This window comes from Psittacula echo (assembly GCF_963264785.1).
Source record: "Psittacula echo genome assembly, chromosome: 6".
NCBI lineage: Eukaryota > Metazoa > Chordata > Aves > Psittaciformes > Psittacidae > Psittacula > Psittacula echo.
Genome location: NC_137743.1, coordinates 30,480,456 through 30,499,048, shown reverse-complemented (window position 1 = coordinate 30,499,048; position 18,593 = coordinate 30,480,456). Strand labels below are relative to the sequence as shown.

The 18,593-nt window shown below is 41.7% G+C and overlaps 1 protein-coding gene across 4 annotated transcripts in view; it reads right to left on the bottom strand.

Annotated features, from left to right (window-relative positions):
* The window catches only part of KALRN (kalirin RhoGEF kinase), a gene marked incomplete at its 5' end in the record, with an annotated part of 522,231 nt that overhangs the window by 95,309 nt on the left and 408,329 nt on the right, over nucleotides 1-18,593 (bottom strand). For 2 of the 4 annotated variants that reach the window (XM_080620947.1, XM_080620949.1), the window contains 2 exons: nucleotides 999-1,245; nucleotides 2,807-2,836. In XM_080620947.1, the coding sequence (XP_080477073.1) occupies nucleotides 999-1,245; nucleotides 2,807-2,836 (277 nt within the window). The remainder of the gene's footprint in view (nucleotides 1-998; nucleotides 1,246-2,806; nucleotides 2,837-18,593) is intronic. The other 2 variants (XM_080620948.1, XM_080620950.1) reach the window with 1 other exon arrangement.

The window sequence follows — 18,593 nt, the reverse complement described above, 5'->3', positions numbered from 1 at the left end:
TGGGAGTGCAGGCAAGGAGCAAGGATGGACTACAGCCCAGTTTCAGTGCTTTTTCTCAAAACAAAGAAAACCACCAAGCTTAACTTGCTCAGACAAGAATAGATTGAATTCTATTTCCCTTAATACAGAGGCAAAAATAATTTTAAAAGCCAGTTCATTTTGGGGGCTTGAAGTCAGGAGTGAGATGAATGGAGCCTTTCCTCCCTAGACCTTACTTTTGTTGTGCATGGCCAAAAATGAGGGCACAACCAAAAGGAGACCTGCTCTGGCTGCCCTGAACTGGACTTGTTCCGGACTATCAGTCTGAAACATCTCCTATGCCTGGTTGCGTGGATGCTATATGCGGGACACACACTGCTCAGAACAGAACATCAACTGCATAGGCTACAGACACCAAGGAGACAAACAATATTTCGCCGTTCATTGTGGGTGAAGCCCACGCTCTCAGGATATTAGCAGGGATATGTTTTGTTGCTAGTTGTAAAGGAGTCTTTCCCGATTGTACTGTGCCATTACACACAATGTCTCCAGTTCACGTCGACAGTGTACCAGTACTCACTGGTGGCTTCTTTGCACTCCTTTGCAATGACAGACAGGCAACAGGGATATACTAAAAGACCATGCACTACTGTGCATTGTGGCACTCATAAAATAACATATCCACAATTTGGGGTGTATACAACATGACTTTCCCTCTCTATAGATTTTTAGGCACTGAAAACAGTCCCTTTGTTGTCTAAAGGTCTTATTTTTATCCAGAATCTCCAGACAATAATGACCACCACACAGCAAAAGACGCACATGTACAAACATTGATTCATGGAAATGGAGTTAGGCTAGCACTGTGCCCATTCACAGAGATCCGGTAACAAAACTCACTAATGACTAAACAGCTTTTTACCCACGCTGACTGCAAGAGCAGCCCAAGCAGCTTTGCACTTACATGATACAAAAGGGGAAATCCAAAACGGTCTTAGACCTGCCAGAGTGGGTCCTACCTTTTCCTGAAGGGAAGAAGCAATCCATCTCCACACTGCTGCGGGAATGGGAAATGCAGAGAGCGCTGCTGGGGACCAGACCCTCCTGAGGCGGGCTCCGCTCCGTGGTCCGGACCAAACACCAGCCTGGCCGTTCGCTTGGCCTCTCCAGCAGCTCCACCGTCTGCCCCACCTGAATGCTGAGCTCACTGCTGTGGCCTGCGGTGAAGTCCTGGAGCACCACCGTTAGTTCACACCCTCCAGACAACTGCCCAGGTTCAACAGGGAAAAGAAAGAACAGGAATAGAAGTTAGGGAGGGTAGGATGAAGGCAATCATCTTTGCATCATATTTACACTGGCAAAGACAGGATTTGTGTTCCTTAGAAGCCAAGTTAATCATTTCTTTTGTCAAAGTTCAACATGTTGTGGCCCTGGTTTCCTTTACTTCTTATTGATTCTGCTGGGCTGAAGTGAGATATCAAAGCTACCCACCCAGTAACGTACTGAATGCTAGCTGCGGGTCAGTTTTCTAGCTGTGACTGCCCATCAGCAACCTTGCTTTTTTTTTATTGCTTTAGTTTCTGGGGTGACTTCTTAGACTGGCAATAGCTCAGGCTGCCTCTACGCTGTCCCTCGTGGCAGGACAAATTCCAGCTCACCTCTCTACAGCATGAGTTGGACACATTCCCCCATGCTACCACAGTAGTGAGGGAACAGCTACACTTTATTTTTCTCTTTTGCAAGGCAAGAAACATGCTCTCATCTTCCCAAACTTCTTTTAGGGACCTTTTGGGAGACCAGAGAATCCTGAAGGAGCAGATCAGAAAAGCTTCTCTCTGATGGAAAGCAGAGGTGTAAATATATAAACGCAGAGTGACTGATTATGTGCTGACTTCCAGGATTTGTATCTAAGAATAAATGTATCGTCTTACTTCCGTACTGAGTGCTGGCAACCTGCTGCTTTTCTTCAGCCCACACCCTGCTCTGACTCTTGATGAACAATTCTGGTCTCTCTTTAATCATAGCCTCTATATAACCAGAGACTGGATAGATAAGCATTTGTGCATATAGCAGAACAAAACAGAAGCAGTGATTTCATAAGCAGCAGAGGTAACAAAGCTTAATTTTTTACAGGTTTTGGATCTCAGAGTTGGATTCTTGGGTATCTAAACAGGTGTGAGCACAAATCTAAGTTTTTTTCTGGTATGAGGAATCTTTCTTAATGTTCCACTGCAATGTGGATTTCTTGGTGTCTGCCTGTCACGAGGGACCCTCCTTTCAGTATTTCTCCTATATGTGCTGCCTGCTTCCCTGAAGCATGCAGGAATCTTTGAGGTTCTTATTCCAGTGTCAAGTTTGATAGAAATTATTTCACTGATGCAAAAGTTATTAACATGAAAATAGTAAATAAGCTGCTTCAAAACAGTGTAATACCATACATCTCATTTTCTTAGGATATGAGGCTAAACCCAGGCATACTATACAATGTTTTTAAAGGAACAATTTGTAAATCCAACTGAATTGGGAAAAATTTTGTAAGATGCTGAGTATCTCTGTGGAAACTGGGATCTATTTATCAGCTTGAATGGGGGAAACCTTGAGGACAGCACTCTCATCTCTACAGACTTCACTCTTCAGCTGGTACAATCACAAAATCCCTTATCTGAGCCCAAGCAGCCCTGAATGCACACTCCTGTGGAAACAGCCTGCCTCCCCACTCAGTGGCATAGGGGTTTGTGTGTCCCGTGCAGGGGTGAAAGAAATTCCATTCACAGGGGTGATATTTGCAATTACAGAAAGGGGTCAGTGGACAAGGACTGGTTCTCACCTGTCCTGTGTCTCTGCCGTAGACGAAATGCTAGATTTGGGGAAGAAGAAGGAAATATTTCTCTGAAAGATTATTTGTAAATAAATAGAAAACACAAACAAAACAAACCATGGCAGCTGTTCCAGGCCATTCAGACAAAGTGCTGGCATTAATCCTGGCAGAAAGAGCTCAGTGCATTGATGAAAGTGCACAAGAGATCAGTTTATCACCTAGCTACGCAGTTCATCAGCAAACCCACCATTCATCACACTGACATAATCTCCCCATAACTGGAATACAAACATTCACATGTATGCTAAGAATAACTTATTGCTATAATACTTGCTGAGGTTTTTTTGCTATGGACTGATTTGAGAGTAGGAAATCTTTCTGATCCAATATGGTGTTTGATTTAGTGTGGTACGAGGTATTTAAGACACAAGAATAAAACTGATTGCTTCTTGGTAAATATACTGACAAATCTTACCAAATGTGATGAATTTCCCCTAATTCTTCTACTAGTCCATGCTAGGTAATATTTCTGTACACCACATTATGCTATATATATATATATATTGTCTATGAAAATAATTCTCTCTCGTTCTTTTAGGAGAAAACGTGAACAAATACCCTTTGTACCTACTCTCCCAGAGGTGTATTTCAAGCATCTACATGTCCTGCACTCGAGTACCACTAGGTGTCCGTGTTTGCCATCACACAGCGAGCTAATTTGCTATAAAGAATTAACTCTCTCTTGCCTTCGAAGTGCTTAACTAAGTATGATGTACGGTGTCTGGGCATGAAGGAGCTGGTTCAGACAGGATTCCAAGACCCACCACCTCCAATGATATAGGCAGAAGATGCTCGGGAACATCAAAAAAAAAAAAAAAAAAAAAAAATCTTCAGATGGTTTGTGTTGATTTTTGAAAAATAACTGATTTTAGTTGCTGAAGGAGGAAAGGGGAAAGAGCCCTGCAATGTTCCAGGAAAAAAGGCCTAGTGAAGGCAGCTTTTCAATTTCGAACTAACAAGGCACTTCCCAGGGAGCATCAGCCTAGGAACCCTGCTCCCTGCCTGCAATGCTGCCCTCCTCACTGTGGGCTGAGAGGCAGCTGACCTCAAATCGGCTTATCGCAGACCTTTGTGAATCCCTTCTCAAACAACTCAACATCTGTGGTACAAACAGATGCTTCGATTGGGGCAACACCTATAAGCATTATCCCAGAGGAAGCAGGTGTGCTCCGTGATCCTCAGATACCTGAGCTCATGTTTTCTCCGATCCATTGAAAATAGTGATTTAATATAATGAGAACTGGAAGCAGTCATCCCCTCTAGGCTGCTTGGCACCCAGTGTGATCAAGCTCTTCCTCAGCAGGGGAGATGCACACGCACACTGGCTTTAGAAGCCTACCTTTGATGTGTGCGGGAGAGAGATAACCTCCCTCAGCCTCCTAGAAGCCACATGAATTTCTATCACCTGCTCCTCCAACATCCTTGTGATGGAAACATGGACCGGGGCTTCCCCAGGCTCCAACTTGCTGGTTGGAGGCAGTGCTGAAATCATGCATTTTCAGGGAAAGACCCCCTCTTTGGCAGGAGGAATTAAGCAGGTTCCCTTTTACAGGTGCAAGTAGGAGGTGCAAGCTGATAGCTCAGGCGGGGGCCCACGGATCATTTTTAGGTGTCAGACACAAAGAACAGAAAAGGAGTTCTTTCCTTTTGCCCAAGAACTTTCAAGTATTTGCCATGCCTCTTCTGTGTCTTACATACCACCACACCACAAAGAACATTTACTTGCCAAATTAACCCACAGCAAAACAAACCCTCTAGAAAGCTATATAATACTAATATATATACAATTTGTAAGCCACTGAGGAATAATGCAAATACATCTGATTCCTGATGACAGAAATCCTTTCACCTATGAAGTGATCCCTTAAGCTATTAGTTACTTCATTTGTTCTTAAAGAGTAATTTTCCAATCTCAGAGAAGTGCATTATGATTCTCTCTGCATCGGAGCATGCAAATCGGAATACAGATGGGCTGCTGGTTTCTCACACATATTGCATTTGGTTTGGAAAGAGAATGAAAATAGAGAATGCGCTTAAAGTTGAACTTCACAGGTAAATGGCTTCATGTTTTAACATGTAATGTTCACTTTTATTATTCCTGTGATAAAACCCACCGTTAAAGCCACTGACTGGATACATCTAAAACCCAGACAGCAGTCTAAGCTGTGTATGGCACAGGAAGATCACGGAGAGACATAAAATGAAAGTAACAATGCAACATGCCTCTGCAGAGCACAAGACATAACTGAAAGACCTGACACAGCGACAAGTCTAATGAGTTACACAGCAAGCAACAGCCTTCAAATCAGGAAGAAAAGGAAATAGAAGCAAATAGCAAAATGTAATGAGGAAGCAGGAAGGCCCCAAGCAGTCTGGAGTGAATGTGCCATAAATCCTGAGAGTAGCTAGCAGGAGCTCCAGCCTGTCTCCACAGTGCCTGCCTTCAGCAAACCATCTCCCGTCGTCTGCGTTCACTTGTTCCTGGGCTAGAAAACAACACTGCATTCAGTGTGTATGTGTTTTCATCAGGATGTTCTAAACATATCAAATCTGAGCTAGAATGGAGCCCTGCCCTATGCCACCAGTGCAGGAAGGAACCCAACCATGCAGCCATTGAAAACTCCCCTCTCTAACACAAGACACTTCTGACAAACCTGTGAGCATTGATCAGAGCAGTTTATGTCAGTTATGCCATGGACTCTGGTGCATGAGTTTTGTCATGACTTACATGAACCTTTTTGCTGCTGGAAACACCCAACCGAGTGCCTGTCAGCTGTGGGAAGGTGAAGCGCAAGCAGCCAAAATGATCCCAGACATGGTCACATCCTGCTGCACAGGCACCCAAGCTGCTCCAAGTGCAGGAGCCAGCTCAGCTCCAGGAACCAGCAGATACTAGTTAGTGCAGGATTACGATGAGATGGTCTTTCCTGTATCACAGTATGTGTGCATGGCCACTGCTGCATCTGTTTAGTTTTCAGCCACAAAGCAGCAGCCAGAGGAAGCAAGGCTGAACACCAGAGGCATATTGATCATTATAATGCAGATGAAAAACACCTATCAGGTCACAGGCTGGCCTTCCTTTCCTCTAAAATAGACCTTCAGTAGTACTAAATCTACTCTAGTTGAAAGGAAAGGGGGGATGAATAGTTCTCTAACAGTGTGAGCAGGGATTTGGGAGATGGGTCTCTGAAGAAAGACTCCTCTGCCACTTCTTAAATGGGTAACTAAATGGTATATTCCGCAAATCGCAATGGCTTTCACAGTGGTTCTAAATCATGAACCCAAGATCTGAGAGGCAAAGAACTGGTAATAGCGAGACTGTGGTGGTCAGCATAAGTGAATAAATACCAGCTGCCCTGGCAAATGTAGCAGGCATTTCAATTTTCTGTTTTTTACAAGGATGCAAAATATCGGTGTGCTTGGTCTTCTCTCCTGTGGCACAGCGCCATAATTAAGGTTTTAGTCCTTTCATAATTAAGGTCTTAAGCTGCTTCCAATTTCCCCTTCATTATATGTTTCAATCATAAAATCATGTTCAGAAGCAGAACCAGCAGTGCACAGCATCCACAGATGTAGGTAGAAACCAATATATTTCAGGTAGGTAAGAAGTTCACTCTGCAGTATGAATCTCAAGACAACATATGATTTGCAGTCCAAGAATCAGCAATGGAAGATGAATCTATCAGGGTCAGAAGAACTTCTCAGTGTATTTAAGTATTTTGAAATATGCCAACATTGTTGTAGAAATCCACACTAGCTGTTTATTTACATATATTCATTAGGACACAGAGCTCTGCTGGTTTAAACAAAGCATTCTGTGTGGTGTGGCACTGTGTCCCTAATATAAATTGCTAGTTTTCTGTTGCTCTTAGGCTTTCTGCCCATCTGGTTTTGGATGACAGCCAGTTTTGGACAGAAGCATTTAGTCACCATAAACAGCCTATTTCAAGTGGATGAGAGAGGCAGCAGGAGCAAGAATGGGATTTGCATTCTTATCATGAGAATGGGATTATCATTCTTATTCAACAAAGTGAATAAAACCACTTAGATGTTGATTTTTGTCTGTACTGAAGTAGATCCAGGAGCTGTCACTCTAGCTGGGGAACAGGCATGAGAAATCTCATCTCCTGCAGAGTTCTTTCTGAAAATTCCTGTAATTTCGTAGAGATTTTCTTTTTACTGGGAGCTTTGAGAGAGGTATCAAATTCAGAGGAAGCCTTTGAGAAATTTCAGTACTACAGAATTGCTTTAGTTTTCTTACTTTGCAACAGGCTCTGTTTGGGGTGCAAACACTAAGTCACCCATGTTCTTCCCTCTAACGCCTCTGCAGCTCCAAAGTATGCTGAGCTGAGAGCTCTGGCAGTTCTGGTGGATGCTTCATGGCATCAGTATGGAGGTGTTTGTATGGGGACAGACTGTATTTCAGGAGCTATGAGGTAAACCATGAATATCCTATTATGGTCAGCAGAATTGCTCCGAACTGAGTTCAGAATTGGAAATTTGGTAAATACCTGACTCATCTCTGAGTCTTTTTTATTCCTCAGACCCCTCTACCCATATTCCATTAAGATGGAATTGGTGCTTCCCACTCTTTCTGTTTTGTCTGACAGACCAGAGGGTATCACTGCTTGAGCTTCACTGGAAGGTCTCTTTGTATTTAAGCAATTAGTCAGACACATGGCTAGGATAATGGTGACATGCTGTAGCTTAAATGTACCATTCTTGCTCTTCTCAGCAAGGAGATAAGAGAGGCATCTGGATGTGCAGCATTCTATAAATCAAGTAAGTTATTCCACAGCAGGAAGTAGAGGCAGAGATGGCACGTGGGACATAGAAATATGCTAATGGAAAGGAAATCTGGTGTTATGGTCTCAAATAGCACATACCTTTCCCATCCAGCATCTCTTGCTGGAGTCCCTGCTACACAACCACATCCCAGCTCTGCTGGATTTTGGACTCCGGCATCTGCTGACATCTGCAGAACAGCTTGAATGGAGCTGTCTGAATATTTCTGGAGCCTTTTATCCAGAAAGTAAGACTAAAGTCGACCCAAATTAAACAGCACACCCAACTATAAAAAATGCTTTTGAAGATAAAGATGACCAGACTCGCTTTGTTTCACCCAGCAAATTGAATCAGAGCATTTTTTTATCCTGTAAGATTGAAGGTTTCCTCACGGCATTTGTGTCAGAGAGCTGCGGCCCAGATTCCATTCCTTTCCCTTCCCTGGAGAACCACAAAATGGAGCAGATATCATCTGTGTTTCCTCAGTGACACAGAGCCAACACAACTGACTCCAAAACCCTTTGCTGACACTGTTGCAGAGGGTGAGAAAGGCAGACGGATAAAACCCTTCAAGGTAAACCTCTACCTGCTGCCTTTCACAGCCACAGGGTGTTCTAAGCTTACCCAGGGTTAATAAAAACACAAGAATAGATTGAAATCAGGGAGTACTGACTAGTTGCTTTCTTTCATATGTCCAGCACGGTCTGAGCAAAGCAGACAGTCTTGACCTGGGAGGTTGAGGGTTTCAGTCAATAGATGATCCATCAAACATTAACTCCAAAGACACTGGTAGCAAGTACACAGAATCATGTATTCTGGCCAGGAACTTTGTGGAAGATCTTTAGGTACAAACAGCACAGGCGAAGTGTGCACAGTCAAAGGTCTACAGAGCTGATGAGTTCTAAACAGAAATAAAAATAGAAACTCATCTGTCTGCATCACATACCTGGTACCACTGAAGAATGAGAATTCAAGTCCAACAGAAGCTTCAGAAAGAAAAAGGACAAGCACATGAGCCCTTGCAAAGTGTGGGCAATGTGTACATCTGTCTTTACCTAATCAAGGCATTCTGTGTCGCCAGAGTTTTGAGAAGGGAAGAATCAAAAAACCTTCCCGCAGCTTTGTTCCCTCCTCAGACAGTGTTCCCAGATGAGTATGACCCCCACTATTTGTCTGCTATCACAGAACCTAAAGCTTCCTGATAGCGACATCAGGGAATGATGAGGATCTACAGGCCCCTGATTAACCACCCCTGCTTTTAAATTACACCAAAATAAAAACAATTACCTGAAGAACAACTGCTCAGAATAACCAGAGGAGAGACCTCAGACTGATGCCCTCTTGGGAAGGAGAGGAAAAGCACAATAAGATCACCCTGAGGATGCTTTAGAACTAAGCAGATCTCAGTTTGTACACTGGATCAAATTTGCTCAATACAGATATTCTCAGATTATATTTCCTTTTTAATCTGGATAATTATTGTAGACAGGTATGTTGCTGTCTGCACAGTTACATTTCTAATGGAGTTATGAGAAGTGATATAATTTCAAATGATACCAGCAACAAATTTCCCTCCCTTTGTCAAATAAAAAGCAAAGATTTCCAAGACAAGCCGTTGCAGATTGCTTCAAAGCTATGTTACCTTGCTATGGTACTGTTGTAAGAAGCGAGTTCTTGAAGGCAGAGAAGGGAAAATCTTATACTCTCTACTTCACCTCTGCAAGTGTGCAGCAACCAGAATTTAGTGGCTAACTACCACTGTGTTTTAGATACATCTAAGCCTGATTACTTTAGACAGATACCCTCCCCAGTGGACAGCCATGCTCAGCTCCCAGCACAGTTATAAGCAGCAAACAGAGCTGATGAGAGGATCCGCCTTCCCATGTCTCAGCCCAGCCCAACTCCAGTGATGCCCATTCATTGCAGATCCTCTGCTGATCTTCACTGATCTGCCTCAGGTACTCTGGACTCTCCTAAAATGCACAGACCTTAGCAGTGAAGGCTGTATTTCTGAAGGCAGCATCTCTGAAGGCAGCATGGACGAGAAGCCCAGCATACAGAAATGGAAAAGCCTGCACCGATGCTTGGTAGCATCATAGGAAACCAGAACACTCCTCCTTCAGAGGTATTAGCTAAGAATCAGAACAGAGAAACCAAAAACACGATGAAGGATTTAGAGTATCCCCTGATGTTTTTGCCCAAATTGTTGAATCCACAGAACAGATGTTTTATATAAAACTGGCTTTGTTCTTAATTGGGAGAGATTATTCAAACAATGTCTAAGCCATATGGTCCTGTAAGTCTCACTCCCCTTTGCCATTGCTGGAGAGGCTAGCTTGGCATCCCTCTCCTTTTCCAAATCATTTCCTTTTTATAGATATAATAGCTGCTATTTTTCTTTTTATCGGTGGTGCCCAGGTCCCATTACTATAAATCAGGGCCTTTGGCCCAAAATTAACTCAAAGGTGGATTTAGGTTAAGTTACTTTTAATGATTTTCAGTAGTAGGTTGGTCTAACAAAACATAAAGGGAAATGCAGATTTGAGATGACAGAAAACTCATTGGGAGTAATGATGACAGTGAGTAGTGTTCATCTCCAACACTACTCACTGGAAGGAAGACCTGATACCAGCTGGCACTTCTCCTGCTCCCTTTCCTCTTGCAGGTGTCATAATGCAGAGGGGGAATTTTCAGGGGGATTTAGGGCATACTAGAAAAACCTGGGCACGTTACTGACATGACTGATAGACAGCACTGTGTGCTAGGCAGGCTTCAGGTTGAAAACAACGTGTGATGGTTGAGGGCACTGCCCTGCACCAGCACTGCACTGGGCACATGGCTCAGCTCAGCATCGCCTGGGTGTCTAGTGCCTATTGCTATTGCACCCAGTGTCGACCATGATTTTTCACCAGCTGAGAGTGATAATGTTTCTGGTAGATTCAGAGCTCACTTTAAGAGACTTGGGCTGCAACATAAACTCCAGACGCTGTTTGGATGAGGTGATTGCAGTTAGCATGATAGCAGTTGGAAGCAGCCAGGCAACCCCACAGACCTGTCTCCCTCTCCCCCAAGCTGGTTCTCTAAGGCCTGCAGTTTACTAGCTGTTATATATAAGTCTCCTGCTCAGTGTTCCCATTAATCACCATATAAAAACCATCCATTGCTGCTGCAGATAGGCTGCATGGGTAAACTCTGCTTGAAGCAATGCCCACCTTGAGCAGGAGAGTCTGCAAAACTGTTGCATGCCCATACCCTCTGTCAGTGTGGCCCTGTGGAAAAGGGAACTTGAGGCAGATAATTACTTATGAGTCCTCCCTATTGCTCAGCTTGTCCACTGCACCCACTGATCCTTTTCAGCATTGCTGCATGATCTTCAACCATCACGACGGGTCACAGCTTGAGTCCTAGCAGTTAAATCCTGGGCTTGCTTTCTCCTCTCCATAATACCGCTATTTACTTGAGGTGACCTCATTTGCCAAGTGATGTAACAGGGTGCCTGATCGAGCCTGGCACGTCTAAACAGATGTTTTCACAGAAACAGCATTATGAAATAAAATATCGCCTAAAACCTGAGCAGCACAAGAGATTACAATGGCCTTTACGCAGATCAGCTTACCTAAAATAGCACTGAAAGGCCTTTGGCTGCAGTTGCGTGCTTCCCCTTTTAAAATGAAAGACTGTTGCTTGTACTACTGTAAAGTGACTCCCAAAGGAACCAGCAGCTGCAGGTTTTGAATTTTATCATTCTTGGCCTCTCTATTTGATAGAGTTGGCTGCAGCATGCCCAGAGGACCCTTCTCCCATAAAATTTACTTCTTTAACTACTATAACAAAAAACGGTTGCACGCGCTTTTCGTGTGTGTTTTGGTTTAGTTTCTAACGAGGTAATAAATTCTATTTCAAACAAGAATATAAATCCAAAGAGTTTGATAGTTAATCTGACTTGCTTTGTTTCAATGCTCATTGACTTTACCATTTACATTTGCTGTCACGTCACATTATCAGGTATGGCTAAATATGGATCAATGAAGTCCAGCAGAAACAAATAGAAGATTGAGAGAAGCTTGAAAGGACTTTCTGTGTTCATTTATCAAAGGATGAGCAGAATAATAAGGTCTATTGATAAGCACATTCCCAGCTCCTGCTTAATTTTTTTTTACTGGAGACACTTCAGATAAAACACTCTGGCCAATGCAATCACTATCACATGTAAAAGGATCCTGAACGAATATTCCCATTTTTGTTCCTGCTAGACTCAGTTCATTTAATAGAGGCTTCAGTTTTCAAAGACAGATGCCTATGTTTATCCACAACACTTATGTGTGTGTCCTTTTGTTCCCAAAAACCTCATTTCTCTTTTACACACAACACATGCAGACAAGGGAGATATGAACTAAGCTTAAAACATCCTCAGGGTTATTTGACAACATGAAACGCAACAGTGTCCAGGATAAGCAATAGATTTTGGTAGCTGAGTGCAAAATTTTCAGCATGAATTCCAAGTACACTTAATGTTTGACATTACCATATCCAATGTGTCTCTAAAGCCATATGGAGGTCATGATCAGGGCAGCTCAATTAGAGAGCTATTGCTGGATCTCAGAGTCACTGAGAAGGGATAAAGCCTGAAGACAGTAAAGTTCAGTAAGAATTAAGCACTTACTTCCTTTGAGTTTCTTTTGAAAATCCTAGGTGAAATCTCTATCTTATGCTTAATTGGCAAATACAAAGATCTGTGCTCAGGGGAGCTACATTTGGTTCTTTTGCTAGTAACTGGGAAATAAACTGTAAGAAATTCTTTTGCAGAAGGACAGTGAATCCAGTGGATCTGACAATTAATCTGACTTGCTTTGTTTCAGCTGGAATAGCAAAGGATTTTGTGCCATCCTAACTGCAGATGAGGGACAATGGGAGCCCATGCACGGAGGGATAGAGGCACTGGAAAAGTATAGGGCTTTGTCAGAACTGAGGCAGGATAGATGACAAAACAGGGGCCTGGGGATGAACAAAATAAGATGGTGCATACCAGCAGTGGCAACGAGCCACATCAACAAACAGCCCTTACTGTTGATCAGCACTTGCAACAAAACAGAACAATTCCAATAAAAAACCTAATTCATTTTGAGTAAATTTCTCAAACTGCATAACTGAGAAATCTAAAATGAAAGTAGAAATTATTAAACTGCTGCACTTCCTTAAACTCCATTTATTATTACTTGTAACATCCACAGCCTGCCTGCCATCCTTGTGTTTGCATGCTATTAACATCATATTATCACACCTACTTAAACTGAATATCCAACAGGACACTTCTTTGGCTGAGTATCTCCTTTTCCAGTCAGATTATGTTCCCTTAATAAATTCTGTTGCACTAATTCAACATTTCTATCCACTTTCCAGCTAGAAGGGCTTTAAAGAAAAGGCAGTGACTGAGAAAAAAAAATCAGGAAATATGGGGCTTTTTTTTTCCCCAAAGTTTTTCTCCTTTTCAGAAAAATCCCCAGGTTGAAGAATTTAAAGAGATAGTTTGGCACAAAAAGCTTTAAAAAATATTAGAGGGGCAAATGGAGATTTCATTATTCTGACAAATGTCTCCTTCATGCCCCTCCCCGAATGTAAAGAATTTGATGCAAGAGGCACAAACTATAGGTCTAATTCAGGAGAACACCCACACGTATGCATAAGCTCAGTAAAAACCAATAGGACTTAAATTGTAAATTGTGTTCTTTTGTGAGTCAGAACTGATGTGAATACTTGCAATCAGGACAAAACAAGAAGCAGTCCATAAAAATGAAGAAGCATTTAAGTATTCAGTGAAATCATTTGATCACATGATTCTGCAGTATCTTACATGGTGGGATGCTATTTTATTTCTAGAAAGAGGGATGTGGGTCACTGAGAAGTAAGTGACTTAGCTCCACTTCCTTGTCTCTATATATTTTCTCTGTGTTACACCAAGCACATGGCAACTTCATTATAGAGACCATAGTCACATCTCACTGATATGGGATGATGAAGAGAAAAGGAACACCTTCCAAACTAGACCTCAGATTCTGCCATGTCTCAGCTTCCCTACCAGTGGTAGTAAGAACTTTGAGTCTTATTTCAAGACTCTGTAAAGTCTTTCTCTTGTCTTCCAGCCATAAAGTCCCAAATAAAATTATATTATACTATGGTGACTTTAGATCACATGAAAGATCTTTCTGTCAGTCTGAAATTACCGGTAAGTGGTTTAAAAATAATGTAGAGGAGTTTACAATGTTTTCCAAACTAAGTTGAAGAGAATTATAGGTCTTCATAGATACTTCCAGAGTATTTGCACATACTCTCCACAATGGCAACAGTACTAATGTAGCAAAACCTTATTTCTTTCCCATTAAGGACAATTTCATCTTCTATGGAATGCAAAATGTTTATCAACTAATTTTTCTTTTTTACCTCCTTGAAACCTGGCGGCCATTTAACATCATCTGTCCCTATTAGAATGCCCTGGATTATCAGCTGACCAGTTATCTTAATTCACTGGCTATTTGTAAAATTACATCCCAGACAGTTCCTTCTTGCGAAGATTTCTACAATTCACTTGCTCCACTATATACATTTGATTTGTATTTGTGTAGTAATGTCATTTATATAGCCTGATGACTCCATTTGACTTTTCTGATCACCATATGTCATTTTATGCCATTCTTTTCTCAGCCTTAATTCCACTTTGCAACCCAATACAATTGGCATCATCATCCACATCATAGGTTTTTCTTCTGCTTTTATAAACTATATGATAGGAAATATTAAGTTTCATGCACATTGTTTAGCAGTAACAAGAGATCACTTTAATTTATTTGAATTAATGAATTATCATAGACAAATGCAACTAATGTAAATTCATGTTTTAGCCGTGGTACCAGAAACTGCATCAGCTATTGACACAGTGCAATTCTTTAAATGATTCAGTCTTCTGCAAACACATCATCTATGATTTTGCTAGTAAGCATGAACATTCCAACGAAAATTAACTGCTTCTCCTGCTAACACATTTTTTCTTGTGAAAAAAAGTAAGCTTATTTTTAAAGGAATTCTTAAAGCATTTTTTAATTACTAAAAATGGGGAGGCAGTCACAAAAGCAACACCGAATGAAGTGAAAGGGTGATCCAATGTAATTTTGCAAAAATAAAAAGTAGTCAGTCAACAACACTAAACACAAAAGCATAACAGTAAAAAAATGGTGGGAAAACAGTCATTCCCAAAATGGGCTATAGCTTATTGCTGCATATCTACAGCTACAGAAGTGGTGTAACAAATATAGGTTTGATTTTCCCTTTTTACCGAAGTGTTTCTAAAAAGTCCCTTTGGTAATCCCTAGCAAAACCTTTAATCTCAAGCAAAGCAAATACACTGAAGGGATTCAGTGCCCTTCTTTTGAGGCACAAGTCTGCTTTCACCACCCTCCAAAAGAATATCCCAAATAGGAGGGTTTATAGAATGGCATTGCATGAGCTAATGCCTCTTAGCTGGACTTCTTTGCAAGTGAAAGCTCCAGCACCACCTGCTCACAGTATGAATCTGCTACAGCTCAGGAAAACTGCCCTGGGACTTGAATAACACTTTCTAAACCTTCACCCAAAGCTGTTGAGAATCAGGGATGGAAAATGTAAAAGCCAACATACCTTCCCCTCTGGCAGTTCAACAGGTGTGTGCTGCATTAACTAACCCTGTCACTGTGCCACTGACACCTTGACGTCATTGTTACTGGGTTGACAAAAGGTTTCCATGACAAACAAGAAAGCTGATCTGTTATCTCCCCTTTGGAGGAAAATGAAATGCCCTCTCGCCCATATTCTGCTAGAACCACCCATCTTGTTTTTGGCACATAGCACAGAGGGTGCGCTTTTGTGATTGATTTAGATCTCCCCCTGCTCTGGAAAAGAGAAGCCATGGTGTTCGCTGTTTTTCCCGTAACTTAAAATAAAGGTGTCACCCTCATCCCACTGCGGTCCCACCCACCTCACCCACAGCACATTCTTCTTTGCAGGCACCATGACTACCATGCTAAAAAAGAGAACAGGTAACACTGAAAGAGGACAAACTTTGAATCAATGAACAAAAACACTGTTAAGACATTTGATTCTCTTCTTGGCTATGATTTATTACCTCCACTAGCAGGCATGGCCAGTAATAGTTTGCAGATGTTTGAAACATCTCATTTTGAACTTTGCCTAAGATTAGAAAGAGATCTCGTCATGTTTAAATAGCAGCTGTAGAATAAAATAGGGTTGCCTTCCTAATGTGACAGAAGCATTCATCCTAGCCTTAAACTGGGAGGACTGCTTTATATTTTATAAATATTGAGGAAGCTAAATTTTTGTGCACATGCACCCACACACTACAAATCTAATCTGCAGCAACTGACAAGAAATAACCTTAAAGGAAAAGGCTGGGCCAGCTGCCTGAACGCTGCTTAGGTTTTCATTACAATTTACCCCAGGCCTACAGCCCACCACAAGCAGGAGAAGGCCAGACTAGGTCAGCCATGAACACCAGGTTGGCAAATTTGCAGGTCCAAATTTAGTTATTATTATCATTACTATTCTCACTAGAACCTAGCAGTCCTCAAAGAGGATCATGTCCTGGATACGGAAACAAAACCAAAGAGTCTTCAAGGAGCAACAAAGTATGTTTTCCTACAGACTTACTGCCATGCTGGTCCCAGCAGGGATTTTACCCTGCCCAGTAATGCAAATTCACCCTTTATTTAAGGACTGAGGCTTGACGCTAAATTCAGTCTCATGGGATTAGTTCCTGAGAACCCTTCAGGACTACTGATTCCCTTACCTCTTGCTCCTACAATGATTAAACTTCAGCCAAAGGCTAACCAATTAACCGAAACAGATGGCTAAGCTTCTGATTTGAGGAAGTTAACATACAAATAGCTAATATAAAAACAGGTTTAGATCTCAAAATGAATTATTGTTCCCTTTCAGATGACATATATTTCTTCTTTGCTTGGCATCATGGACACTTTCTGAGTTTTTTGTGAATTCTTCATACTTACAGGTTTCTTGATGGGCACAAGCAGAGTTCTTATGCAGCAGACAGCCCCGATACGAAACAGATTTTGAAAGGTCTGCTGTAGTGAACGAAGATGCCCCTAGCCTTTATGCATCTGTTTTGAGTTAGTGTTTTTATCCCCTTAGAATACAGGAGATTTTTTTCCTAAGCTAGGCTTTTCCTAGTACACGTTTCTCCTGATTTTAGTAACATGAGGTTGTAACATACTGCTCTTGAACAGATGTAATTTTGGAGCCTACCCTAAGGAATGCTGCTCACCTTTAGAGAGACAAGCTCTAAACCAACTGTGTACTACTGTCTTTGGGGAAGACAAAATGCCTTTCTTTGACTCCTGTTAAGATAATTTTAAATCCTGATGCGTGACAGCTGGTTACACCTAATGTGGCATGTAATATTAAAGATGTTATTACTGAATATGAAAATAGCTAACACTTTTGCGAATATAATCAGCGTATTTAATTCATTGTCCCAGTGAGGCTCACAACTTTGAAGATCTTCAAACTAGTGCAGGACTTAAAAATATACACTTAACCTCAAGACAGTGCTAACTCTATTCCTACTGAGTAGAGCACAGCATATGCTTAACATCAGGGGCATGTACTTAATGGGCTCATGAAACAAGTCCTATTTTATGATTCAGCTCAAGCAATTTGTAGCTCTGTATTCATCTTCCTTATGACCAGTAATGCACCCATGAAAATATGAGAGGCTGGTGGCAGGAAACAGAGCACTGGTCCCATCAGCAGGGCCATTAGGCTGAACGAGCATGGCACACAGCACCAGCCCAGAAGAAGACAACCTGCTCCAGCCCCAGTGGCAAGCCCAGGTCAATGCGTTCCATTTACAAGCAGAGAACAGGCAAAGGAAAACCACCACAGGTAATTAAACACTGTAGCTATTTAGCATAAAGGAACTATATAATACCCACTGATGTTTTACTACTGAGTTACAGCAACTCCAACATTCCCAGCAGGTGTTAACACTCCTGACTCAGAGAACACATCGCCTGTATGTATTTTTTATTTAATTACCATGATTTTCAGAAATGTGCTCTGTGGTGTTCGGAGCAGAGTCATTAATCTTCAGTAATCGCTCTGAGCAACAATTTCAAGTTTTACGAGCCTGGAGCCTGCTCCAAAGCAGCGGCTGTTATTGCCTGAACCCTGGATTTTATGCAAGGAGTTGTCATGGCAACGTGACGAGGAAGGCAGAACCCAAACAATAATTGAGCATCAAAGAACTGTGAGGGGAAAATTCAGAACAAGATTCTATAGTAGAGCTATAGGCTGTCCAAACTGCTGATTGTAAAGCTTAGGAAGACTGGATATTCTTATAAGATCTCTCAAGGATGGCTGTATTCCAGTAAAGCGTTATCACAGATCTGCTCCCATTATACCCCCCTCATTATAATCCATCCATTTCACTGAAAATGACATGTTTGTGGGGCAGTGGAAAAGCAGCCTGAAAAGGACAATTGCACATCTCTGCTTTTGGTAAAGAGAAAGAGGGAGGACGAAAAAAAAGGTTATAATCAAAACTATATTTCAATAGCAAGCCCAGCTGTTGTAAAAATAATAATGGTCTTGGCTAGCAGCTTGTTGTGAAATAATGAAACTTCTGCACCTTTACAATATTATTGCAGGCATTCTATAGAGCACCCTAATAAAAATGGATGGCTAACTAAATGAGAAAAGGCTGCTGCATTGTTTTATGAGGCAATAATCCAGTTCCAGAGCACATAAATTGTAAACCCCAAACCAAAAAGTTTATACCAAGAACACAACACAACTTTATTGTTACTGTTATCCTTTTGCTCTTGTATATGCTGTTAAGGATGTGTTCTCAAAATGATTAAAATCTTAAAGAGTTAGCAACAGAGCA